Source organism: Perna viridis, chromosome 4 (assembly GCF_037379345.1).
Source record: "Perna viridis isolate PV_CMFRI_1.1 ecotype Kerala chromosome 4, ASM3737934v1, whole genome shotgun sequence".
In the NCBI taxonomy this organism is placed as follows: domain Eukaryota; kingdom Metazoa; phylum Mollusca; class Bivalvia; order Mytilida; family Mytilidae; genus Perna; species Perna viridis.
In genome coordinates this window covers 42,239,143-42,265,894 of record NC_142448.1, presented here as the reverse complement: position 1 = coordinate 42,265,894, position 26,752 = coordinate 42,239,143, and the positions used below count along the sequence as shown (strand labels likewise).

Genomic DNA, 26,752 nt, shown 5'->3' with positions numbered 1-26,752 from the left:
AACTTTTCCCCTTGGTCACTCTTTTTTGTTACATTCATTTAAGATATTTTACCTTGTTCTGTTCAGGATTTCTAAAACATCTTTTAAGTTAATGAAAAATACAAATTACTTTACTTTCCCTTCTTGGTTTCTTTTTACATGGCATCATCACATATCATTCTCTGTCAAACTACTTTTTTTTTTAATTCATTGCTTGTTTATAAGCTTTATACCATGAACATAGGAAGATGGGTGCATGAAATCAGATTATCATATTTTTTTATCGTAGATATTCAATAACTTGCCATTCCTATTGGTGAGGTATGTTAAGGTTTTTTGAGGAATGTCGTATCCGAGGAAAGTATTGGGAGTGATCCTTTTTGCTTTTTTATTGCAATTATGAAAGTATTGGGAGTGATCTTTTTTGCTTTTTTATTGCAAGTTTTTAAAATATATTTATTGCAATGTATCATAGTCTGCATGTTTTTGATATGTTTTTAATCCTGATGTTTCCATGAGACAGATTTTTGTGGTGTATTTATTGGGTTTATTAAATATGGATTTGTTATTTTGCTGTGATAAATTTTAGGCATTGACAGGGTTGATTAAACTTTTAAAATTATACAAACAATTTTGAATTTAATGATAAAAGTCATTTATTTATACATGTATAAGTATCTGATTTGGCATTTCCATCTGTCTGTTTGGTCATTTGTATACATTAGAGCAGTTGAAGTCGAATTAACTTATATTTTTCCATTGTTTTCTGTTTTGTATGCCGATGTGATCATTGCCTGTAAATTATTCAATAAGGACCAGGAAGGGGTGCAGGGGTAGATCCAGAGATGTTGGAAAAGGGTATGCCACTGGGGTTCCAGAAAAAAAGGGGGGTTCAAGGCTATTATTTGTTCATTTTTGTCCAAATGTTGCGCAATATTCTCAGTATTTTCCTTTCCAATCAAAGGATTGTTCCAACCCTTGGAACTATCCCCACCCCTTTCCTCTTTTTGAAGCAGCCACTGGGATGTTTGTGACCAGTTAAAACTTACTACTGAATCTTCACCACTTGCAAAATTCAAGCTCATGAAAGAATTTATCAAACAAGATAGACAGCTGTAGACTTTGGTAGGTTCAATCACCCGCACTTGAAACCCAATTAATTTCAGCCTTTGAAAGATTCTCTTAACTTCTTTATAGAATGGTTTAAAGTATAATTTTTTCAAATATTTTTTTGGAAATGAAAATACAGCGTATTTGAATGGAGAACATTGAGATATTTTCCATTTTATTTTAGAATTTGGTAAGTAATTTTTCTTATGGACGTCATTTTTAGAAATGATCCAAACATTTTGTTTGCATATGGAAGTAATAATGTTCTAAAAGTTGTTACCCATTATGAACTCTTGACCTTTGATGTGTGAATAAAAAAAATCTATTCAGTCTCATGGAAATTCATTCATGCATGATTTTTGCTTGTACAATGCTTACCTTTATTTTTTTTACAATATAACTTTTTTTTTATCAAATATTTGAAATTATAGTCTGTATGAATTTACTCAGAGATTATTTCCTCTAGTGTGATAAACACTTTATTTGTGGATAATTACACAGAAATCAGGTGTAATTTGGCAGTAATCCAGGTTTGTTGTCGTCTGCTTCTTGGAATCATTTTGCATATATCATCTTCATATAAATTTTTTTTTTTTAGTTCACTTCATTTTCTTTACACTGGTCATCATTTTCACAGCTTTCCTTCTATCATCAAGTTTCATGACTGATGTAATTCCAGAAATAAAATCTTAAATGTGGAAAAAGTTAATTTTTATGGCTGTTAATCTAAAATATTTTTTATTAGCGGAGTAATAGTATAGAAGGTTGAAGGGCTTAAAAAAAGAGAAAAGAAAATTCAGTGTCAACATCACTATTTTTTAAGCTCTAATTATCAAGCTTGACTCATACATGTATACATTACATGTATTCTTAGTTGAAGAATTAAAATATGAGAGATGTTTATAAATACTTATTCTAATGGAGTATTTCATCATCTTGCTAGTATGAATTCTTACTTTCATGTCATAGGTATAAACTGATTTGTAATTAACATGACTAAAGCACTTGTAAGCAATTTGACAAATCCTCCACTAGTGATAAGATGTCAATATATAGATACTTGTAACTCCAAATTTTATGAAGATTCAAATGGTCTGATTTGGCAAGTTTTAACCAGTTGGAAAAGCTTCTAACCCCAAATTCCATGAATATTTTTTTCCCTTTTTTTTGGATTTGGGAAGTATTTTAATGTGTTTGATTTTTGTTTGCCACCCTTCAGGATCAATAACTCTGACAGAATTACAGATTAATGAGAGGTCTGGTTCTCCAAGAATCCAGTGTAAGTACAGAGAGAACCAGAGTGAGGCTGACTTCCTGTATCTACTGAGCATGTGTAGACACACTTTGATGTTGTCATAGTTTTAGTTTTGTCATGTGGTTTTATTTTGGTTTTTTAAGTTATTTTTATACCAAATACCATATTGTAGATGTAATGTCCCTCTGATTTTTTACTGGATCTGTGAATATATTTGGCATGTGGTTTAAACATTATTAGTAAGATACGTTGTGCCATTAAGATTGCACTAATGTTTGTCATGACTCTGCTGCAAGTCTTTAGAAGAAATTAAGTTTGGTTTACATGAATTCCATTTTTTTTTTCAATTATAATTTTCTTTTCATTTAAAAAATGGCTAAATTGGAACAGAACTTATATAAGTGATGTTTGCTTCTCATCAATATTCGAAAACCTATGCATAATTTATAAAATGGGTAGACATACAATTTTTTCTTTGCTTATCTGAATCATAGCATGTGTCCATGGTCTAATGTCTTATAAAATTGAATAACCTTTTTCTATTCAAAATTTGAGATTCTTATTGGCTGTTTTCTTTTAAACTTGAATTTATTCAAAATACAGAATGCTTATACTAGGAAATTTTATTTGTAATATTGATGACAATGACAGTTACAAACTATCTTTATTTGTGCAATTTGTAAGGCTCCCCTGATGACTGGGGCCACTCAAAGTTGCCATAGTTGAAACACAAGGGAAAATACATACATGTATTACTATAGTTGGTATACATAAATGTTCATGGATTTTGTTCAATTATTCAAATTACAATATAGGACCATAATGGAATCTACTTTGTCATATCACCCTTCAAAAGTAACTGTATCAAAGGATAATAAGAATGAAGTCTGTTAACTCGGAGTACATTCCTCGATGCTTTTGAACTAGAGTTTTGTATAAGCCCATAAATATTTAAGGGATGTAGTATGGTATACTGTGTCCATCTGTCATTCACACTTTACACTACACAATAACTTCAATATTCTGCCACCAACTTCTGTGAAATTTGGTGAATTGTTTCTTTCTATTAATGTGAGAGCTTCCTTTCAATTGTTATATATTTCTAATTTCTACTCATTCCAAAAGTTTTTTGGGTTTTTTTATATTTTTTTTTTCATTCATAAAAAAGGTTTGAATCCATAAAGCTTTGTTGAATTATTTTTATTTATTTATTTTTTTTTTCATTAATGTAAGATCTTTTTTATTTTCATATATTTTGTGTCTAATTTTAAATCAAATTAAAATTTCAGTGCTGTAATAAGCATGAATTTTGTGTCCATATTTGCCCCATCTGTTTAGGGTCGACCTTTGTGGGTGTATCTAGCTGTGTTCAGTGAAGCATTTTATTGAAGGTTCTTATGATTTTTTAAAATGATTATTTATACTTAGCTGGCATCTCCAAATATCAGAAGTCTTTAGGAACCAAACAGAATAACATCAAAGCACGTGAGTTAGGTAAACAAATTTTTTTTTGCCTCGGAACCAGCATTGACTAGCTAGCATCAAATATGTCTGGATTTATATGCTGTTACCTCTTTAGGAATTGCTGAGAAATATAGTTTTTTCCCATCTCCACTGTATTAAATCTTTCTGATCTGCTGTGCTCTCCCTTACTGTGAGAAAATGTATTTCTTTTTTTCCAGGGCTGTGCTACTGGTATTAGCCTCTATTTATTCATGTATATATTGTATCCGAAGACCCTCCTTTTTTGTGCTTTTGTAAAATTTGTAGTTATTAATTAAAGTAATTATTTAGTCTGAAATCCACATTTATAATTTTTATTTCAAAGGGCTTTCTTTTGTCTCCTAGAAAATTGTTCACTCAAGTATAAACTGATCTTGCCTTGGCAAAATTAAATTTCAAATAAATTAAGTTCTTTGAGTGTCCTTAAATTCCATGGTAACTAAACAAAAGTCTTAGGATTTGAGGATATTCTCAGACTTAAGTGGCTTTTTGCTTTGTGACATCCTGGTCAGATTAAAGATTTAAGGAATTCTTGGAGACTTTAGTAAAATATCAATATGAAATATTTTATTATGAAATGCCCAGTTGGTCAGTATTTTATTTACTGTAAATATCAATTTGAGATTTATTTTTATTTTTATTTATTTATTTATTTTTTTTATAAACTAGAGTAACTAGGCCTAGTTGCTCATTGTTTAATTTACTTTCACATTTTAAAGGCATGGAATAAAGTCTTATCCTGACAAATATATGTGCTGTATTTTTATTTACTGCTGTATGTTGTTTTGTTATTAGATATTTTTTATTGCTATGAGTGTGTTTGTGTAGTGATGTTGCTTTTCTACTGGCTTTATTATAACCAGACTATGAAGGATCATTCCCTTGCCTGAATTACGGAATTTTTGCAAATGATGCAATTATATTTTATGTAGCAGTTATAACAACTTTTTTTTAATGAGGGATGAGATTTAGTTCCTAAACCGATTTGTATTCAATGGACCTATTTTATCACCCTAAGTATTTAGTGAAAACTGTTGCGATGTCAGAGATGATTCTTGATTAAAACATGAGGAATGTAACCTCTTTTTGTGTATCTGCAAAAAAATAATGTGTTTATATAATGGTATGGCACTGTTGGCATAGTCATTTTGTGTTTGTAGACATTTTGCGTGTGAACATTTTATGAAATTGTACAAGTTGCCAATCCTCCAAAAAGGATTGACCATGGAGGTTTTGACATTATCTGTTTTTAAATAAGTGGCCATAAATAGGCAAAAACCAGCTTTTAAAAAACTAATTAATACGCAGTAGGTGTCATGTAACAAAAAAAAATCGGGTTTTGATCTCAACCATTTAGAATTTTGGCCAAAATCAAACTCTCTTCCTGATTTTTAAGTAAAATATGCCTATGTCAATCCAAACTCTGAGCTGTTTCAAGTTTGAATGATGTGGCAATTCTTGTTCCAAGTATTAAGGGTTTGCTCTCTGTGGTAATATCAAGCTGGGCTATGCAGAGCATATTGTTTCAAGTACTTTGGTATTCATTAAAAAATTTTTTAATAATTATGACTGAAGCTGTATTGTAACACAGTATAACATGGTTAAAACATGCTGTGATATTTTCATTGGGCATTACACATAATGTTAAACTCATTGAGGTATTGCAGTTGATATGAAAAAAATTCTTAGCTTCAAAATTTGTCCTTTCAATAGTTAATGTTTACTCACTGACCCCAAAACTCCAATATATTGACAATGCCCTGTTGGTGCATCTTTTGACCCTCCGACTTTAGTGGGTAGACTCTCATAAAATCAGTTCAATATCAAGAATCTCACATAAAAACTCAAAATTTATCGGAGGTTTATGGATAAAATTGCTATATTTTCTGAGAAAAGTACTAAATTATTGGATTTTTACACACAAAAAAAACTTTTACTTAAAAATATACCACATGAGACAGTGTCAATGGCGAGACTGTTGCAAAGCTTAACAGGTATGTGTTAAGAGTAGTTATTATTCATTTGTACTGGTCATGCCTTGAACAAAGAATTCGGCTATAATTTGCAGAAGTATGAAGTGAGGGTCTCTATGAGCCATTGGATATGCATATATATTTGTTCGTTACTGTTAATTTTTTTATGTTGTATATAATTCGTAATAAGCCATATGATTGGTTGGTTCTCTGATAACAACATTGATTATTTTGTATAAATTAATGCGTAACTGTGACTTCATTTATGTTGATTGGTCTACACTCCACAGTATTTAGGGTCATTAGGGTGGAAAACAAAACTGTTTGATATTTTAAAAGAGATTCATAGATATGCTTGAATCTAACGGTATTGAAATTCTAGATTTTGTCTATTATTGATATTTTGGTCAACGTCTAGTTCAAAACTGAAATCATGGTCCTCTTGGAGTTCTTTAATATTCTGAATTAAACCCTTTAGAGCCCTATCTTCAAATTGGTCAACTTCTTGTTCAGAACTGAAATTATTGTCATTTTGGAGTTCTTTAATATTCTGATTAAACCCTGTAGAGCCCTATATTCATTTTGGTTAATTTAAGGTCTATTGGGTCCAAACTTTGTTTGATTTTTAAAAAACTCAAATGAGAAGGGGCAATAAAGGGTCTTATTTGCCTAAAATTCAACTGAAAATTAATAATAAAGTGTTATACGATTTAATTGTGAATTTGGAGACTTGAGTTCATCACTAACGAGAAAACATAAAGACTTTTGATAATTCTTTCATTGAAAGGACTGAAAAAATTGTTTACCAATATTCAGATATTCTGTCAAATTGTCTAGTTTTATTTTTAGGCCTTGTTTTCTAATTGGTCAAAAAGGACTTTTTTGGGTTCAGTATCATGAAAAATTTATCTTCCAAATTCTTTATTATGCTAAACCTACCTGTGTATTTAGATCTTTCATTTTGGCCCTTATTTCATATTAGTCAAAAGGGGTCAAAATTCAGCTTTGTCTTTTATATATTGGACTATGCAATTAGATTTCCTGTTTTGGACTTGTAAAGCTGAATATCCTATTTCCAATGTTTCAAGTTCTTTGAACATATTTATTCCATGTTACAATCTTAAGTGGTGTAAAATAGTTCACATATGCATCTAGCTTTAATGTAGTGTCAATACTTGTCTCGTTTGTTTGACCTCTGGGGTTGAATCTAGCTGCATCCACAGAGCATTCGTTCCGATGTTTTATTGATTTTCTAACTTGGTACCTTCTGGTGTCTTGTAGGTAGGAAACAAGAAATTATCAAGTTGACAGAACAGCTGATATCTGCCATAACTGGGGGTGATTATGAAGCATACACGTAAGTTCACCTGCATACTGCGAAGATACTATTGTTTGTTGGGTACCAATTTATGTGGTTTTGGTGGGTAGGCCAACCCATGAAATTTTGTTTCCTACGAAAAGGAGAATCCCATTGATTTGTATTCTGAAAACCTCACAACCATGAACTTAAGAAGTTGTGTTAGTTCCCTAATCCACAAAAATTGGTATCCACGAATTAAAGCACTTTCATAGTATATGATTTTCTTATGAAAACAACCTGTTTAGAAAACTTTCTCATCTAACATGAGACAAGGACCAGCTGTAAGGTTCTCGTGTGCCAACAAACGTTTTTACTAATGTAATACAATTACAGTAGATGGTGTTTTTTCACAACTTTTAACCTGCAATTTACTATTGGTAAAGTTATCTATTTACTTATTGCTAGTCTGTATCAAGTATACCGGAATCTAATTTGTTCTGACAATTTATTGCAGTAGTTAGTATTTGGGTAAATCAGAATTTGATGTAAAGCTAACTTGGTGGCAATAACATTTTGATATGATTTCACATTTTCCAGGTGAGCAATGCGGGCTTTTTTCAAGCCTCAAGTTAGAAATCTGCTTCAACACAATTTTTGCTCGTCCTAACATGTTTGTTTGGTAAAGTTTTACTGTTCATTAAGTATTCTTTGTCATTTTCCAGGAAATTTGTAGATCCACATGTGACATGCTTTGAGCCAGAAGCTTTGGGTAACCTTATCATAGGAATGGACTTCCATAAGTTTTATTTCGATCATGGTAAGTTGTTGTAGAGAAGTTTTAATTATTAGTGACAATTCTCTATTTTTATTCATTCATTCATTCCATTATTTCTTCTTTACAAAAGATGTGATATGAAATAACAGTAGTTATATATACATGAGTGAGATAAATATAATATGTTTGTAAACATGTGAAAGTACTATGATACATGTAAATGATCTAGAGAAAGTGAGAACATGCTTTGCCTTTCCAAGGAAACAGAGGCAATGGTCTACAGACATTCAGTTTGTTAGGGCTTTATTGTCAGTTTCTTCTGATTTAATCACCCATCTTTAATAAGTGCAGGGTCAGAAACTCACTCAAACTTTAGCCAGTCCTGAATACAATTTTTCAATATATTTACTATATGGCTATATAGATTTTTGCTAAAATTAGCCAGCCCTGCCAAAAAATAGCCAGCCTCCGGCTGGTGGGCAGGCTAATATTTCCAACTCTGATAAGTGTTCAACATGGGTGTCACCAAGATGAAATCCTTATTGCGATGCACACAGTAGAAACTTTCACTGTTCAGTTCAACATATAAATTTAAATCAAACTTTTCAATCACAAGTGTTTTTTTCTCAAAGTGCACACAACTTTTTTTTTTGTTGGAACACTACAGTTGTATTATGTGTGTATTAAATGTCTTAAAAGGCACATTGTCTTTCCTAGTATCCCATTAAAAGATTTTTCTGCCAGTAAAGGACTTTGTATTGCAATCTCAGAATTGTTTTTCCCGGTATCTCATTAACAGATTTTTCTGCCAGTAAAGGACTTTGTATTGCAATCTCAGAATTGTTTTTCCCAGTATCTCATTAACAGATTTTTCTGCCATTAAGGGACTTTGTATTGCGATGTCAGAATTGTTTAAACATGGCTATATGTGTTTTGTTTCAGTTTTATCTAAGAACAATAAGCCTGTTAATACTAGTATCCTAACTCCCCATGTTCACCTACTCGGAGAGGATGCAGCAAGTATTGCCTATGTTAGGTTAACACAGTATATTGATAGGTAAGTCTTAACACCAAGTATTGCCTATGTCAGGTTAACACAGTATATTGATAGGTAAGTCTTAACACCAAGTATTGCCTTTGTCTGGTTGACGTGATATATTGATAGGTATTGCCTATGTCAGGTTAACACGCTATATTGATAGGTAAGTCTGAACACCAAGTATTGCCTTTGTCTGGTTGACGTGATATATTGATAGGTATTGCCTATGTCAGGTTAACACGCTATATTGATAGGTAAGTCTTAACACCAAGTATTGCCTTTGTCTGGTTGACGTGATATATTGATAGGTATTGCCTATGTCAGGTTAACACAGTATATTGATAGGTAAGTCTTAACACCAAGTATTGCCTTTGTCTGGTTGACGTGATATATTGATAGGTATTGCCTATGTCAGGTTAACACGCTATATTGATAGGTAAGTCTGAACACCAAGTATTGCCTTTGTCTGGTTGACGTGATATATTGATAGGTATTGCCTATGTCAAGTTAACACGCTATATTGATAGGTAAGTCTGAACACCAAGTATTGCCTTTGTCTGGTTGACGTGATATATTGATAGGTATTGCCTATGTCAGGTTAACACGCTATATTGATAGGTAAGTCTTAACACCAAGTATTGCCTTTGTCTGGTTGACGTGATATATTGATAGGTATTGCCTATGTCAGGTTAACACAGTATATTGATAGGTAAGTCTTAACACCAAGTATTGCCTTTGTCTGGTTGACGTGATATATTGATAGGTATTGCCTATGTCAGGTTAACACGCTATATTGATAGGTAAGTCTGAACACCAAGTATTGCCTTTGTCTGGTTGACGTGATATATTGATAGGTATTGCCTATGTCAAGTTAACACGCTATATTGATAGGTAAGTCTGAACACCAAGTATTGCCTTTGTCTGGTTGACGTGATATATTGATAGGTATTGCCTATGTCAGGTTAACACGCTATATTGATAGGAATTGCCTATGTGTGGTTGACATGATATATTGATAGGTATTGCCTATGTCAGGTTAACACGATATATTGATAGGTATTGCCCATGTCTGGTTGACACAATGTATTGATAGGTATAAAGGTTAGCAGAAAGATTTTCCCTTTTGAGGTTAACACAATAAGTTGTTAGGTAAGCTTAGCATCAAATGTTACTAATATCAGATCAAACACTACACATTGATAGGTAAGGTTAGTAGAAAGTATTGCTTATGGGCAGTTAGTCTCAATGTATTTATGCATAATGTAAACATCGGTTCTGTTCACATAGTTTTATGAACATCAGACCTCAGCGCCATAGACTTGCATTACATAAATATTGAGATAACTTAACTGTTTGTGACGTCATCAATCTCAAAGACTTTGATTGGAGTTACCTTGAAAGTTGAGAATATTCTCAGACTTAAGTACTTTGACTGGGTTGCACTTATACAGGATGGTGAATGTCAGCCTGGTGGGGTGCTGCCCAGGAAAATATTTTTGTAACATTTTTCTCAGCAACTATAAATCACGGCCACTAAATATTTGATATGCATCTCATATTGTGGGATACAATTTCAGGTCTGTCACGCTTCTATTTCTTGTTGGCCATTCCCATCTATGACCCATTTCTCGATTTTTGTGAAGGTGGGACCTATTGATGGGTTATGTGAACAGCAAATTATGCCAATGCCTAACTTAGGGCAAAATAGGTGATTAAGATAAAAAATTTTAAAAAAAATAAAAATATGGAACATTGTGTAGTGTAAGTTTGTGAGAATTAAGGACATGGTTAAAGCATAATTTTAAAAATTTGAAAAAGTCAAAAGACAAAAGACAAATACCTAGCTAAGAAAACAGAGTGAAATATACAAAAAAATCAGGTGTGTTAAAAAGAAAAAACTAGAAAAACACACATAGACTCCACGGATTGGTGCTTAGGTTTGTTAGGTGTCTTTTGCTTTACTTAAAACTATAGTCTAGTTGCTTATAGTGTGTTTTGTATATGGAAGAATCCTTTACAGATAGAATGAATCCTTCCTCATGGTAAAGATAACATACCTAGCAAGGGTCATTATATGTACGAAATTTCTCCCATGATGTTTCCAAAATTAAAATTTTCAAAGAGCAACATTGACTACAATTTGAAATAAGAAGTGCATTACATTTGTCTTGTCCTAAAATACCAGAAAACAACACTTATAAATTTGTAGGCCTTTATAATAGTTTACTTGAATAATGAGGACTACTCTATAGAATCGCAATATATCGATAGCTTAGCTCATTGTTATATACTGTAAACCAACTAATTTTTGCGAGCCATCTATTTTCGCGACTTTGGCAGACTAAGAATTATCACAAAATTTAATTATTACTACAATTACTGGTCTTGAAAAAAATCAAAGAACCATGATTAAAACATAAGCATGATTTAAAGAAATTGGAGTAGGAAAAAAGACAAGGACTTAGCCAAGAATGTCAAATAAACGTGAGAAAAAAAAAAACAAATGAAAATTAACCATAGCCGTCATGCCACCAAAAAGTACGGGGACTTGGTACATCTGTTTTGTAGGTGTCCCCTGCTTTACTAGAGCCTCTAGTCTATTTGTGTTGATTACACGATATATTGATAGCTTAGCTCATTATTATATACATGTACCTGTACAATGCCATTAATTTGATGTAATTATTACAATTATATCTTTTTGACATTGCAGAAGTGGTGTTCCGGTAACTACACAAGCTGAGGAGACGAGAGTTTGGCAACGCAAGGATGGGAAGTGGCAAAATGTCCATCTCCATAGGTCAGGAAGCTCTTCTGCACCAAATAAATAAAATGGAAGCTAGTTGATATTAACTTTTTGTCCATTTGTTGCTCATTGGGGCTGTCTGCTTTTGTCAGAGGGAGCAGAGGCAGAAATTTGTAACAGCAATTCTTCAAATCCCTTCCCTTGGAGGTGTACTAGTCAAATGTACACAAGAAACAGTTTATAAAAACAAAAATACATTGTCATTTTTATGTACAAGTCTGTATCTTATATACAGTTTTCTTCTTAGATTTTTCTAGTATTGTCATTGTAAAATTGATAGTAATTACAAATCTCCAGAAGGTTTGTCTTTAATATTCTTATTTTTTCTATTTCTGCCATGTTTACTTTTTATTGAATTTTTGGTAATGATAATGCATTACATAGATGGTGTAGCTGTTCTTTTACAGTTTCTCACATATAAATGTTTGATAGAATTTGAGGTCTGTGACCCGATTGTCAGTTGTAATTCTTTTTTTTTTTTGTTCTTTGGTTTTTTGGGTTTTTTTGTATATTGAAAGTAGAGTTGTTATGAAGCTGTTTCTGGTTAACTTTTTCAAGTTTATTGCTCTTGTATAAGAAAACTAATGCAAGAATTTAGCAGGCTATGGTCTGGTATTTCGAATGACCATGTTGAACATGGAAAGAATCTATCCTTTTTTCAAGGAATTGTTTGTAGTGAGTGATGAACTAGATCACACAATATTCTCAGATATTTTTATATTATGCAAGCCATAAAGAAGGAGTTGTGTCAAGGGGGATAACTCTCCATTTGTTGATATATAGTTTGCACATTTTTTCAAATGTTTTCCTCTTAGTTCTTTTTCAAGAACAATATCTTATTTGACTATATTTTTAATAACTTTCCAAATTGTTTCTTCTTTAGAATATATTTACCTAATGTTAATTGTAATTTATTTATTTATTTAATGACACAGCATTTATTTATATAACAAACCAGTGTATAAACTTAGCATAATGCTTTGGATTTTTTTAGGTGTTTTTTTTTTTTTTTTTTTTTAAGACGTACATACAATTCTTTGCACTTTCTTTAATATTGGATGCTTTAAGCTTTGATGATTTCAATCAGAAGATAGAACTAAAGTCCAAGACCACAGTGCAAAAATTTAATTACTGTTTTTTTCAAACTATATATTTTGCAAAGGAATGTTTGAAATATCTGCAGTGTAATTTTCCCTCAGAACATTATGATACAAGTGCAATATTTGTGTTTTCCATATTTTTAGAACAAATTTTATGTTTGAAGTCTGTGTGTTGTAGTTTATGAAATTCATGTGTAACCTTTTTTTCATTTTTTTTAGAAGAAAATTGTTAGAGAGAATTTGTACATTAAGAAATCATGGTGTTGGATATTTTTTTGCACATTTGATTTCCCTGTCAGGGTTATTCAATCAACACTTAATGAGTAGGGTGATAATGAATGTACCATATGGCAGGTTATTTTGACAGGTGTAAAATGTAGCGATTTTTAGGCAAAAAAAAAGAATGGTAAACATTTTGCAGATTCTAATGTTACCTGATGCTATTAGGCTGAGTGGTCCACTAAACACTTATGCTCTCAATGCATATTTCATGGAATTTATTTTTGTGCCAAATCTAGCATCCTGTGAAAATAATGTGCTATTTGGTGTTTTTAGATGAAGGTCCTTTTTCCATGAGTAGAGTTTCCTTTTCGAACTATTCATAATATGGACCTTCTGTTTCTTGCTGTGGCTTTACAACTTAAGGAGGTAGACCTAGGGTAAGGGACATAAGTCTTGAAATCAGTGATATGTTTGTATCCTATTCAATTTCACCAAAGCCTATCAAGCTATCATTTGAAACAGAATGAAATCAGTCTGGGTTATTTTGACACTTACATGAGATTAATGTAAAATGCTGAATACAAGCATTCCAATTATTTGTAAGAGTTGTGTCTCTTACCCTAGATCTACCTCCTTAAGTTAGTCAATCATTTTATTAAACATCGGGTGTTTCAATCAATATGCAATTATGTGTTAAGCATGTGGACTAATTTTCCTGACATATCAATTGTACAAAGTGAAATGATTTCAGAGAAAATGCATAATTGGAGAAAAAGATCTGTAGAGTGAAGACCTAACAAAAATTCTGTGTTTCTGGTAACCTGACTGGCCTTATTTGTACCATCCAACCCTAAACTTTCTATTCCATCTTCAATAAAATATTAGAGATGTAGACCGACCAATTCTTTTTCAGTCTTGAGAACTTAAGTCAAAATGGAAATTTTTATAATATATCCTGCCATTTGGTAAAGAAGCTTAAAGTTAAAAACATACCATGAAGGCAGATTCAGTGACATGTGTCATTGCCATTAGATAAAATACCTAATACCTGAATTGGACTGGTAAAAATCGCATCAGTTTTCCACATACCAAAAACAATATGCCTCCAAAAAATTAAATAAAAATCGGCCCTTACTTTTTATTTAACTGCAAAATAAGAAATATTTTAAGATTTTACCAGAAACACTCATTTCATATTTTGGGATAGACAAAAATTGCCTCTGTGAATTAAGTGGTCATGATAATTAGGTTAAGTTCAAATTAAAAATTCAATAAATTTTCATGGGCTCAATTTGTTCCAAGTAGAGAGGCAGTGTCAAATAAATATGAATTTATTAAGGTGTAGTTGGAGTCATGCGTGAAATTCTACTACTAAATTTGTGTTTTTTGAAATTAAGGATTAAATGAAATTTTTTTCTAGCCTTCTTTGATTTCTCTAAATATGTTAATTCATTAAAATAATATGAAAGTATGCATATTTTCATTATCAGAAAATCCAGTGACTTCTTTTGAAAATGTCATTTCACTGAAGAGGAAAGGGGAAAAGTTTCCTGTTTTCAATACACAAATGTACACATAAAGAGAGACTAAAGGCTTATCTCTTGTACCTTTTGATATATAATGTTAAAATTAAGGTAGTAGACCTAGGGTAAGGAACACAACTCTTACAAGTCACTGGAACGTTTGTATTCACCTTTTTACATTGTTCTCTTGAAAGCATCAAAGTAACATGGACTTATTTCATGCTGATTCATAGGAAAGCTTGAAAGGCTTAGGTGAAATTGAATATGATACAAACATATCACTGATTTCAAGAGTGATGTCCCTTGCCCTAGGTCTACCTCCATAAATCACTGAGATTTCAAACTAAAAAAAAATCAAAAATAAAACAAAAACTTGCAAATGTTGTAGAATTTTCAGTTTTCCATATTCATTGGCAAGTAAATATTCTTTGGAAAATGGTTAAATAAAATACATTTTATCAGTGAAAGACTTGGATTATTTCATGGAATATTAAAAAAAAAGTATTCATATTCACATTGGAAAAATACGGAGTAAATTTATTCAATATTTATTTTTAAAAAGTTGTCCCTTGATTTCCTTTATGCATGTCTAGTTAAACACCCCTCCCCTGTCTTCATCCACCCAGAAACTAAATTTAAGGGACTTTAATTGCCATTCATTATTTTGGTATAGTAATTTAAATGTAATAAATACAGGTTTTTTACATGCAACATGTATAAAAATATATTGGAATGTTCCCCCATGTATCCTTGTTGGAAACATGTAATCATGAATTTCTTGATCATTGGTGAGCTTGCTAAGATTTTTTTTCAATAGATTGTCAAAATGAGACCAAAGCTGAAAATATTAAGTAATATTTTTACCATGTTTGGTATACATTTCTAGCTTAAATCTTATCATGTTTTAAGTGTAGTGATTCCTCCTGCTATAGTAGCAATCTAAGGAGGGCGGTGATTCCACGAACCCTTGCCTTGCTCTTGTATTTTTTCATTTTTTCAAATTCAGATTTCCCTATTTCAGGAATGTTTTATGTATTGAAATGTCAATATTTAGTTCATCCAGAAAAATGCACACTATTTCACTTGATGTTAAAGAATCTCATAATTGCATTTTTTTTGTCATCAATAAGCTGTACTTGAAATTTTGCATTTAAGTATGTTTTGTACACACCCATGAAGATACTGGAAACCATGTAATGGCTGATACCGGAAATCATCTGATGGCTGCTGTGTTCCATGTACCTATTTTCACATCATTTGTTTTTTTTTATTCCAGATATTATTGTTCTTATTTTATATATTTCTGTTTTTTTACTCCATGTATTGCTAGATTTTCATCTTGTGTAAATTTGTAAACAAGAAGAAAAAAAAGTATATATATATATATATTTTTTTGTCATTCCTTTGTCTGACCAAGTTGACTTGGTATAGGTTCTAGTAGTGAACCTCACAAATGTTGAATGCTTTTGTCAATTGTGTGTGATGAAGTGAAAGGTCAAAGTTTTAAAAAAAAAATGCTGAATAAAACTAATGGCTGATGATCAGTTGATTTTGATGCATCTTAAAACATTATGAATTGACAAAATCATAACGGTTTAATAATTTATATGAATCTGCTCGGAATGTTGCAGAAATGCTTTGAACTATTCTTTCTTTAGTTCTAAACTCTGGGATTGTAGATTTTGGTTATTAACTTTATAGAATTTGAAAGATAAAGGCTGAATGTGATCGTTTTTTTTTTCTACCCAGTAGACATCCTAAAAATATGAGAATGCCTCTGTGATGATTTTTTCTGAGATCTTTTTATCTTGTGAAATTTATGCAAATATGGTTTTACATTCAAAATAAGAACATTTCGACCTTTTGATAGTTTTAATGAAATTTTAATACCCCCGCTCGGCAGGAGGGTCAAAACTCTTTTACCTTTGTCTAGATTGTTTTTTTTTTTTTTGTTTTTTTTTTAAATTTAATTATCAGTTACCGGTAATACTTATTATATTTATGAGACATTTTTTTCATTATAATAATTTTTGCCAAGTCTGATGCATTTTTTATAAACATTTGCATTCTGAAAGTTGGGGAAAATGTGTGTTTTTTTCTTTAATTAGCATTCCACAAAATTCTGTAGATTTTTTGTATTATTAATTCAACTATAGATGTTGCTAAAACAATCTTTTTCTTTGCTTGCTCATGATTTATGGGTAAAAGTTTTGCCACCGGTATTCATTTTAGATATTCTCTTTGTTCCCACACAGGTTAAATTCTAGAGCTTGTTTTTTTTTCATTTGTGCAGGTTCATTTTTTGTGTGTATGAATTCAATTTTATGTAATGTTTGTAACAATGTTGTACCTCCTCGGCATTTTTTTCAAATATTATATTTGTTCATGTAGTGCTTAAAATTTTAAAAATGTACTTTTCAAATAAATCACTTCATAACTTCAATCAGTTTAATTTCAAGCCTTAACTACAAAATAATTAATCGGTACTCATCAACACATTTGCAAGAGTAATCAAGGGAACCAAGGTTATAGCAGCAATCAAAAGAATGTAATCCAGGGACAAAGACCAGACATGGAAGAGTAATCAAGGGAACCAAGGTTATAGCGGTAATCAAAAGAATGTAATCCAGGGACAAAGACCAGACATTGAAAACAGACATACACAACAAAGAACATAAAGTAACTAAAATCATACATACAAAGTAACAAAAGTAAATGAGCAACTCGGACTCCACTAAAAACTGGGAGCATGGACCGGGTGCACCGGTAGGGTAAGCGTCATCTGCTTTTCTAGAAACACCCGCCAAGTTGCTCATAAAAAGTCAAGTCCGGGGTAGACAAACGAGGAAAGGAAAACTATGACCCGTTGAATAAATCAGTTTTCATGGTGCTGATGGATACACCATAACGATCCACGAGTTCATGATGACGACCATAAAACTTCTGTAGTGATGACTTCAATCTTGTAGCAACATAACCCTGTTCCAGAAGCCTATTTGTTAGAGTTCTAGCGCGATACAAAAAGTCTGCGTAGTTTCAAATGAGCAACTCGGACTCCAATAAAAACTGGGAACATGGAGTTATTAACTGCTGTTATAGTTTAACTGTCAATTAAATTTCCATTTTTTATGAATGTTAATGTATCGAGAAGTAGCATTTTGATTCCTGATCATTGGTGTTAATGTAGCCTGCTTGAGTGTCATGGGTTGGATCCATGTCCAAATCACCCCCATGGACTTCAAAAGTAGTAGTCACTCAGTATTTAACGGATATAGTGATGACTGACCGGTAGTATGAACGTTGTTGTGCGAATGAGTATTAGGCCTACTTGTGAGTTGTTGTTTCTGTGGGCTAGCACAAAAAATATCTGACCCAGCATTGGATTATATACTACAATTTTCCACCAAAAAGTAGTTCCAACCCCCAGAAAATACCCCTTTCGATCCCATTGTGGATTTGTAAGTTTTGAAATTATAAGAAAAATCCTGCTTCAGTATTGACAGTTTCTATGTTTTTTATCACAAAATTTCACAATAATTCGAACCTTAAGCTACAGTACAATTAAGCTTGTCTAAACCCACTCCCTTTTCGACTTTTAAACTTGGTTGAATTTATCAAGATACATAATACATTAAAACTGACATAAAGGGACTTAAAAAGGTTCAGGGCTCATTTTTTTAAATGCCCCTGAAATTGGTTGCATTTTAGTGCATTGTACTAACTACTCTGATTTCCTTGAACGCCATAAACATCTGTGTAACAGACTCGTGAATCAAGGGTTTGAAGAAATGCGTCTTAAAACTAAGGTCTCTTACCAAAGTCTTTTTTAGATATCAGTCCTTGGTTGAAAAATACTCAGTTTCTTCTAAAACAATGAGTTGTGATTGGTTTTTTTTTTTTTTTTTTTTTTTTTTTTTTTTTTTTTTTTTTTTTTTTTTTTTGTAAATTGTTCGTTGTGATGATGTGACGCTGATTTACCGATTATGACAACAGCATACAAATGCTTTTTAATCAACACTGTTATAGTTATCCCACAATGGAAGAAGGAGGCTTAGCGCGCTGCAAAACCTAAATTTAACCCATCATTTCGTTTGAAGTGCCTGTACCAAGTCAGGACCATTGCGGTACCAGCTGTTCCGCTGGTGTAATGTCTATTTTGCCAGATTTAATTTGGACTTGACTTGAATTGTTTATGAAACGGATTAGTGTTTGGTAATTTTGTTGTTACCCTTATTCAATCAATAAGTATAAGTATCTCTTAATTACTGAAATGCACTAAAATGCAACCTATTTTAGGGGCATTTTTGTTCAGTGATTAAATAGTCAACTTTTGTCGGAAAGAAGTTTTTGGCATAGGGTAAGTATCCTCTGATTTTCTAGAAACACCCGCCGAGTTGCTCATAAAATGTCACGGTAAACAAATCGGTTCTAATGATTCAGATGGATACACCACAACGATCCATGAGTTCAAGATATTTAAGACCATAACTTCTGTACTGATGACTTCAATCTTGTAGCAACAAATCCCTGTTCCAGAATCCCAAATGTGAGAAATCAAGCGCAGGGTACAAAAAGTAGTTTCGGCAAGCTGTGGTGGAAACTGATATCATAGGATCTGGCTAAACAATGTTCTTTCTTTTTTATCAGATCAGCTGTAAAGTCAGCCTCATAAGAGAGAATGAAAAACTATATAACGATGTTCCCTCCTTTAGATCTGATCGCAGTTTGTTCCCCTGAAATGTCGACTGTTGAAAAACGCGCGTCCACCATACTGGACGAATTTGTCGATAAAAAATCCTGCATTTGATAACATCTTCGGTATACGGTATTTGGAAGATGATTTGGAATCTTTTTTTTTCACATGGTATGAGGAATCCTTACCATGTACTACGTATCTGTTTCTAGGTAAACCGTCTTTTCTGAAGTAACAAAATGTATAATGTTTAAACTGACTATGGGGAATGGTAGTATTAAGGTTTGAAAACCATAGGTCTTGATGATTTTGTATTCTGATAATTATCTAGCGTTGAGGGTTTCTAGAAGATGTTTTAGAATTTTTCTAGATCCACATTGAATTGATACCACTACGAGAGTAACAGGTGCCTTGGTTAGACTGGAGGCTTTCTTTGACAGCTGCGAGTATAAACGTTAAAAGTTTCAAAAGAGGTTTGGCAGTACATTTTGCAGATCCAGTTATGAAGCTTTGTTTGTGTGTATTCTTGTTGAGTTTTCAAATCCAGTACATGGAATCATCGTCTTTAGGGGAGAGACCAAAAGAGGATATCACCGATTTATGGTTATCCACTATTTCTTCTGTGAAAAGAAGGTAGCAGTATAGGTCTTATAACTGCTATAATTTTCTACGTCTACCTCCGATTATGAACATTGGATGTAACGTATCTTGCATATAAAAACAAAGTTGTTTTTGGGCTTTGTTTGCTGTTTAGAAAGTTTCTTGGATCTAGCGTTGTTTGGAAGTCATGTCTTTGCGAATGTACCTTAATGTACCTTATCTTTCAAAGATATAATATTTTAAAGAGTTACGTAATCAATATTTAAGTTGTAAATTGTAAAGTGAAACTTTGGTTATTCTCATAGAAACCTATGTCAGCTTTTATCGCCATTTCTCACATGGTGCCTTTTTGTGTTTGATTGCTATTGAATGAAAAAAATCCACAAAACTTGTGTAAAAAATAAAATTGCTGGAATAATACAACTAAACATTATGAAACTTTTTTTGACCAATTTACTTCAATAATTCATGAACTAAATGTACATCTGCTCAAAACTGTAAATCGAATTCCGGTACAGATTTTTATCAGTATCTAACAGTGGCATGCACTGCGACTAATATACATTGATATTATAGCACATTATCGTAGACATTTCAGTACTTGCACTGCTTGATTTACACAGTTGTATAGAAAATGAAAACATCTATAGATTTCAAAGATAAGATTTTTTACTGAAAAACATAAAGGTTTTCACTAAAGGTTAGGACGACATACGCTTCATTGTCCAAACTACACACCAAATATAAAATCCTCATAGTAAAGGCCTAGACTTGTGTGACACAGATGTAGTAGACGAGCTAGATTTTTCCTGGTTAATTTCTTCTACATCGTTGTTTTTCCAAAAAAGATGGTACACCTAGATACAAATATATAGTTCATGGTAGAGATTCCTCATACTTTGTAAGAAATAATTCCAAATCATCTTCCAAATATACAGAGGAAGATGTTTACAAAATGCTGGAATTTTTAATTGACAACATATTTGTCCAGTGTGGTGAACGTGTTTTTCAACAAACGGTCGGCATTCCAATGGGAACAAATTGTGCTCCTTTACTTGCTGACCTATTCCTTCACTCTTATGAGGCTGACTTTATAGCTGATCTGATCAGAAAGAAAGAATATCGTTTGGCTAGATCCTTCAATCTCAGTTTCCGCTATGTAGATGACGTATTATCTTTAAACAATCCTAATTTCTGGGATTTGATACATCGCATCTACCCAAAAGAACTTGAGATAAAGGATACTACGGACATTGTGAAGTCAGCCTCATATCTTGACCTACACTTAGAAATCGATGGTAAAGGAAAACTATTGACCAAACTTTACGACAAACGTGATTACTTTTCATTCAGAATTGTCAACTTTCCTTTCATCTGTGGCAAATCCCTTCGGCTCCTGCGTATGAAGTGTTCATATCACAACTCATACGTTATGCCAGAGCTTGCCGAAACTACGCAGACTTTTTGTATCGCCCTAGAACTCTAACAAATAGGCTTCTGGAACAGGGTTATGTTGCTACAAGATTGAAATCATCACTACAGAAGTTTTATGGTCGTTATCATGAACTCGTGGATCGTTATGGTGTATCCATCCACACCATGAAAACTGATTTATTCAACGGGTCATAGTTTTCCTTCCCTCGTTTGTCTACTCCGGACTTGACTTTTTATGAGCAACTCGGCGGGTGTTTCTAGAAAAGCAGATGACGCTTACCGTACCGGTGCACCTGGTCCATGCTCCCAGTTTTTAGTGGAGTCCGAGTTGCTCATTTACTTTTGTTACTTTGTATGTATGATTTTAGTTACTTTATGTTCTTTGTTGTGTGTGTCTGTTTTCCATGTCTGGTCTTTGTCCCTGGATTACATTCTTTTGATTACCGCTATAACCTTGGTTCCCTTGATTACTCTTTCTAAGGAAATGTACACCACCACCATTAGGGTAACTACACAACCTGAGGAGACAAGAACAAAGTGGCAAATTGTCCATCTCCATAGGTCAGGAAGCTGTACCGCACCAAATAAATAAAATGGAAGATAGTTGATATTAACTCTATTTCCTTTCGTTGCTAATTAGTCTGGAATCTGTAGTAGCAATTCTTCAATCCCTTCCCTTAGATGTGTTACAGTCAAATGTGCACAAGAGACACTTTACAAAAACTAAAATATATAATTTTTATATATTGTGCGATTTTTATGTACAAGTCTGTATCTACACAGTCTATACAGTTTTCTTATCAGATTTTCGTATTTTTTTCTTAGTTTAAAAATGTAATAGTAAATACAAATCTCAAGATAGTTTGTCTTCATATTTTTTCCTATTCCCGCCATATTAACTTCTGAATTTTTGGTCAAAGCAAACCATAATTTACATAAATGGTGTAGCTGTTCTTTTTGAGTTTCTCATGTGCACATGTAATTTTTTTTACAGATGAAAGATCTGTGGCCTGATTGTTTTCTTTGTTTGTTTGTTTGTTTGTTTGTTGTTGATTTTTGTTCTGTATGCTGAAAGTATAGAGTTGTAATTAAGCTGTATTCGAGTGGTTGCCCTTGATTGTATAAGAATTTGGCAGGCCATGTTTTGATAATTGGTATGAACATGTTTAATGTGGAAAGATTATATGTGAAAAAAGTAATCACGTACTATTTTAGTATTCTAGTTTGCCAGATTTTTCAAATGCCTTCGTCTTTGTTCTTTGTATAACAACTATTTCTTGAAACTATTTCTGTGTTCTTCTTTAAACTATTTCTGTGTTCCTAATACCATCCCTTCAGCACCTGCGTATGGAGTGTTCATATCACAACTCATACGTTATGCCAGAGCTTGTCGAAACTACGCAGACTTTTTGTATCGCGCTAGAACTCTAACAAATAGGCTTCGGGAACATGGTTATGTTGCTATAAGATTAAGGTCATCAGTACAAAAGTTTTATAGTCGTCATCATGAACTCGTGGGTCGTTATGGTGTATCCATCTGAGCCATGAAAATTGATTTGTTAAATGTGTCATAGATTCCGTTCCTCTTTTGTCTACCCCGGACTTGACTTTTTATGAGCAACTCGGCGGGTGTTTCTAGAAAAGCAGATGAGGCTTACCGTACCGGTGCACCTGGTCCATGCTCCTAGTTTTTAGTGGAGTCCGAGTCGCTCATTTGCTTTTGTTACTTAGTATGTATGATTTTAATTACTCTTTGTTTTTTGTTGTGCATGTCTGTTTTCCATGTCTGGTCTTTGTCCCTGGATTACATTCTTTTGATTACCACCATAACCATGGTTGCCTTGATTACTCTTTGTCAATTTTACACATGAAAAAGACAATTTTTTTTTCCAATGAAAAGGGGGATGCACCCCCTCTGGACCCACCACTGGTGATCATGTAGTCTGCTTGAGTGCATGAGATCATGGGTTTGATCCCCACCCTAATCGCACAAAAGACTTCAAAAGTAGTAGTATCTGCTTCTCCATCGAGCACACAGTATTTAGGGGATAAGCACAAAAGACTTCAAAAGTAGTAGTATCTACTTCTCCATCGAGCACACAGTATTTAGGGGATAAGCACAAAAGACTTCAAAAGTAGTAGTATCTGCTTCTTTATCGAGCACACAGTATTTAGGGGATACGCACAGAGACTTCAAAAGTAGTAGTATCTGCTTCTCCACCAAGTAGTAGCTGCTTCTCCACAAAGCACACAGTATTTAGGGGATAAGCACAAAAGACTTCAAAAGTAGTAGTATCTGCTTCTCCACTAAGCACACAGTATTTAGGGGGTACGCACAAAAACTTCAAAAGTAGTAGTAGCTGCTTCTCCACCAAGTACTAGCTGCTTCTCCAGCACACAGTATTTAGGGGGTACGCACAAAAGACTTCAAAAGTAGGAGTATCTGCTTCTCCACTAAGCACACAGTATTTAGGGGAAAAGCACAAAGGACTTCAAAAGTAGTAGTATCTGCTTCTCCATCGAGCACACAGTATTTAGGGGATAAGCACAAAAGACTACAAAAGTAGTAGTAGCTGCTTCTCCACCAAGCACACAGTATTTAGGGGATAAGCACAAAAGACTTCAAAAGTAGTAGTATCTGCTTCTCCATTGAGCACACAGTATTTAGGGGATACGCACAAAGACTTCAAAAGTAGTAGTAGCTGCTTCTCCACCAAGTAGTAGCTGCTTCTCCACAAAGCACACAGTATTTAGGGGGTACGCACAAAAGACTTCAAAAGTAGTAGTAGCTGCTTCTCCACTAAGCACACAGTATTTAGGGGATAAGCACAAAAGACTTCAAAAGTAGTAGTATCTGCTTCTCCATCGAGCACACAGTATTTAGGGGATAAGCACAAAAGACTTCAAAAGTAGTAGTAGCTGCTTCTCCACCAAGCACACAGTATTTAGGGGATAAGCACAAAAGACTTCAAAAGTAGTAGTATCTGCTTCTTTATCGAGCACACAGTATTTAGGGGATACGCACAGAGACTTCAAAAGTAGTAGTAGCTGCTTCTCCACAAAGCACACAGTATTTAGGGGATAAGCACAAAATACTTCAAAAGTAGTAGTATCTGCTTCTCCACCAAGTAGTAGCTGCTTCTCCACTAAGCACACAGTATTTAGGGGATACGCACAAAGACTTCAAAAGTAGTAGTAGCTGCTTCTCCACCAAGTACTAGCTGCTTCTCCACCAAGCACACAGTATTTAGGGGGTACGCACAAAAGACTTCAAAAGTAGGAGTAGCTGCTTCTCCACTAAGCACACAGTATTTAGGGGAAAAGCACAAAGGACTTCAAAAGTGGTAGTATCTTCTTCTCCATCGAGCACACAGTATTTAGGGGATACGCACAGAGACTTCAAAAGTAGTAGTAGCTGCTTCTCCACCAAGCACACAGTATTTAGGGGATAAGCACAAAAGACTTCAAAAGTAGTAGTATCTGCTTCTCCATTGAGCACACAGTATTTAGGGGATATGCACAAAAGACTTCAAAAGTAGTAGTAGCTGCTTCTCCACTAAGCACACAGTATTTAGGGGATAAGCGCAAAAGACTTCAAAAGTAGTAGTATCTGCTTCTCCATCGAGCACACAGTATTTAGGGGATACGCACAAAGACTTCAAAAGTAGTAGTAGCTGCTTCTCCACAAAGCACACAGTATTTAGGGGTACGCGCAGAGACTTCAAAAGTAGTAGTAGCTGCTTCTCCCCCAAGTACTAGCTGCTTCTCCACTAAGCACACAGTATTTAGGGGGTACGCACAGAGACTTCAAAAGTAGTAGTAGCTGATTCTCCACCAAGTAGTAGATGCTTCTCCACCAAACACACAGTATTTAGGGGATAAGCACAAAAGACTTCAAAAGTAGTAGTATCTGCTTCTCCATCGAGCACACAGTATTTAGGGGATAAGCACAAAAGACTTCAAAAGTAGTAGTAGCTGCTTCTCCACCAAGCACACAGTATTTAGGGGATAAGCACAAAAGACTTCAAAAGTAGTAGTAGCTGCTTCTCCACCAAGCACACAGTATTTAGGGGATAAACACAAAAGACTTCAAAAGTAGTAGTATCTGCTTCTCCATCGAGCACACAGTATTTAGGGGATAGAGTAATGACTGATATTGTGTCCGAATGTGTGTCATGCCTACCTGTTGGTTGTTACTTCTGTGAGCTAGCACGAGCTAGTACAATGATGATCGGGCCTAGCTTGATGATATACCGGTAGTGTAAAGCAGGGTCTGTTGATGGGTCAAACGTTCTCATCCTGAAATGTATGGAGTGTCTGCTATAGGATATTTAATCATAAACAACAATTCAACATGTGCTCTCTTTTCAGTCAGTAAGTGCTTTCAATGCAGTTCTATTCTAGCTGTCTAAATTAAGTTTAAGCTATTTGTTAAAAATAGATTTGTTGTCATGATTCCTTCCAACATTCGCTGCATGTGCTTCTGTTCTTTTTTACAAGATTTTGAAAATATTATCTGCAAATTTCGAAATAATTGTGTGCAATTTATTTTGTAATTTTGTTATTTTGGTCAAGTTTAACTTATCAGGACAGCAACGCAGTATTATTCGTGCAGTTTCATAAAATTACAGTAATATTCTATATACTGAACCGTTTTTCATTGGCATTGAATGGTCAATCTTTTGGTTGAAAAATATTGTAATCAATACAAAAGAAATACGTCATAGCCATGTGATGGTATTTAAATTGAGCAAACAAATGAAATATTGGGAAGAGAGCATTCAATCATGGAGTTTTAATACAAAACTCTGCTCGGAGGCAGCACAGAAAAAAAAACTGATGAACAAAATACACACCAATGTATCGTGCAAGTTACATGTACTTATACTTCATATTCATCAAAAGGTTCCAGCACCACAATTGTACATTCTTCTTAACATCTTGTCATATATTAGGGCCCAGTCAATATTTATTGATGGTTTGGACTGATTCCAGATGCTATATGACGCACACAGTACCCCCTTTGGTATATTCATGTATTTTTGTTTTTGTTTTTGTTTTTGTTTTTTGTTTTTTTTCAGAGATAAATACCTGAGCAATTCCCTTTGGTTACATAGGATTTCTATGTACAAGATGAAAATGTGTCAGGAACATTCTGATATAATTTTAATCAATCTTGGTGGTAACAGTGAAATATTCCACCCCTAAAAAAATACGACTCCTTCCCAGAATCGAAAATGTGTAATTGGTTCTGTATCGTAAATAAAAGTAGACAAAAGGGCTTATTAAGTAATAATTCTAAATAGTTATAAATGTCATTAATCATTTTTTACCAATATTTATAATGCATTTATTTAAAAATGAAATATTGATAAATGAACTACTTAAGTCGTCTTCGGCTTGCCATAGTTTCTCCGGAATTCAATCCGAATTTGTATGA

General features: G+C 33.4%; 1 protein-coding gene across 21 annotated transcripts in view; it reads left to right on the top strand.

Annotated features, from left to right (window-relative positions):
• LOC148620154 (calcium/calmodulin-dependent protein kinase type II delta chain-like) overlaps window positions 1–17,028 on the top strand; it is a 90,100-nt gene extending 73,072 nt beyond the window's left edge. For 5 of the 21 annotated variants that reach the window (XM_088580759.1, XM_088580760.1, XM_088580756.1 and 2 more), the window contains 7 exons: window positions 2,309–2,368; window positions 3,773–3,838; window positions 7,102–7,177; window positions 7,843–7,937; window positions 8,838–8,915; window positions 9,607–9,643; window positions 11,648–17,028. In XM_088580759.1, the coding sequence (XP_088436885.1) occupies window positions 2,309–2,368; window positions 3,773–3,838; window positions 7,102–7,177; window positions 7,843–7,937; window positions 8,838–8,915; window positions 9,607–9,643; window positions 11,648–11,765 (530 nt within the window). In that variant the 3' untranslated portion in view covers window positions 11,766–17,028. Of the gene's footprint in view, window positions 1–2,308; window positions 2,369–3,772; window positions 3,839–7,101; window positions 7,178–7,842; window positions 7,938–8,837; window positions 8,953–9,606; window positions 9,644–11,647 lie in introns of all 21 variants that reach the window. The other 16 variants (XM_088580776.1, XM_088580774.1, XM_088580772.1 and 13 more) reach the window with 7 other exon arrangements.
• The last annotated feature ends 9,724 nt before the right edge of the window (window positions 17,029–26,752 follow it).